Genomic DNA, 1,121 nt, shown 5'->3' on the forward strand with positions numbered 1-1,121 from the left:
CCTGGGGGACACGGGAAAGATTTGGCTGCTGCAGAGCATTTGTCACCCATGAGTCAAGGAAATCAATCCCAGGGGGAACCACTGAGCTACAGAGAGCATCAGAGCAAGTGGTCTATTTGCTTCACAAGAAATGTGCAAGAGATCTGCTGCACCCCAAGTGACATTTTGATTAGGACAGTGCCCCGAAAATGCTATAAAGATCCTAAAAGGAGACTTTGGAGACCTCCTCATCCACCAGGGGACACAGCTCACTGTTCCTCTCCCTTACATGCCTACAGGAGACCCTAAAGCTTGGTGCCTAGGAAACAGCAGGTCAGGAAGCAGAGTGCACAGGGAAAGTTCTCTGAATGGGGATTTCAGAAGAAACCCAGGGTACTTCTGCTCCTGCTCTTCCAACAGCAGAGAGGATCCCTTTCTGGGAACACAGAGGGTGACCACGGCTCACAGCTGCTGGCCACTGGAGCAATCAAGAAAATGACCAAGTCACCCAATTATTTCTTGGACTCTGAGAGAAGAACCGTCTCACTGCACACTTCAGTCTCAGGCTTCCACAGCACACAATTTCTTGTGCAACCACATGCCCACCCTGCCTCAGAAGAGAGGCTTCCAAGGACCTGACTCAGTTGTGGGAAAGCTCTGCTTCCGAGATCTCCCACACATTTTGAGACACTCACCCCTGAGCAAACAGGGAGCAACGTTTTCACTACTGACCAGTGAAATTTCCTCCGATCACATAGGGGATGACCCCCCCTGGCCAGATCCTCTCAGCCCTGGATGTGGTTGCCCTGCGCACTCTGGGAGAGGAGTGTGTATCCATCCCAGACTCATCTTTATATTCCTTCCTCTTCAGCCTCCTTGTGAGCGTTGTGTTCTGCCTGCCGTCTGCAAGACAGAGTGGCAACACTGTTTAAGTCCTCTTTAGTTCCACATGCAGCCCTCAGGTAATACCCTGGAGCTTCAGAAAAAGAAAAACAAAAAAAGCAAGATGTTAATCCAAAACAGAAGCCATAGCCAGATTTGCCAGTGATTTGTTTGGGATAGAGACAGTTAATCTCCCTTCTTCTCGTGGAGCCTCCATACGCACTATGCCAAAACTACTCTCCCAGAAAGGTGTAAAGGGA

At 49.9% G+C, this 1,121-nt stretch overlaps 1 protein-coding gene across 1 annotated transcript in view; it reads right to left on the bottom strand.

The window, feature by feature from the left end:
• LOC104492084 (tolloid-like protein 2) overlaps positions 1-882 on the bottom strand; it is a gene marked incomplete at its 5' end in the record, with an annotated part of 36,720 nt that extends 35,838 nt beyond the window's left edge. The window contains one exon of the mRNA XM_010134586.1: positions 712-882. Within this exon, the coding sequence (XP_010132888.1) occupies positions 712-882 (171 nt within the window). The remainder of the gene's footprint in view (positions 1-711) is intronic.
• Positions 883-1,121: the final 239 nt, after the last annotated feature.

This window comes from Buceros rhinoceros, unplaced genomic scaffold (assembly GCF_000710305.1).
Source record: "Buceros rhinoceros silvestris isolate BGI_N320 unplaced genomic scaffold, ASM71030v1 scaffold11344, whole genome shotgun sequence".
Taxonomy (NCBI): Eukaryota; Metazoa; Chordata; class Aves; order Bucerotiformes; family Bucerotidae; genus Buceros; species Buceros rhinoceros.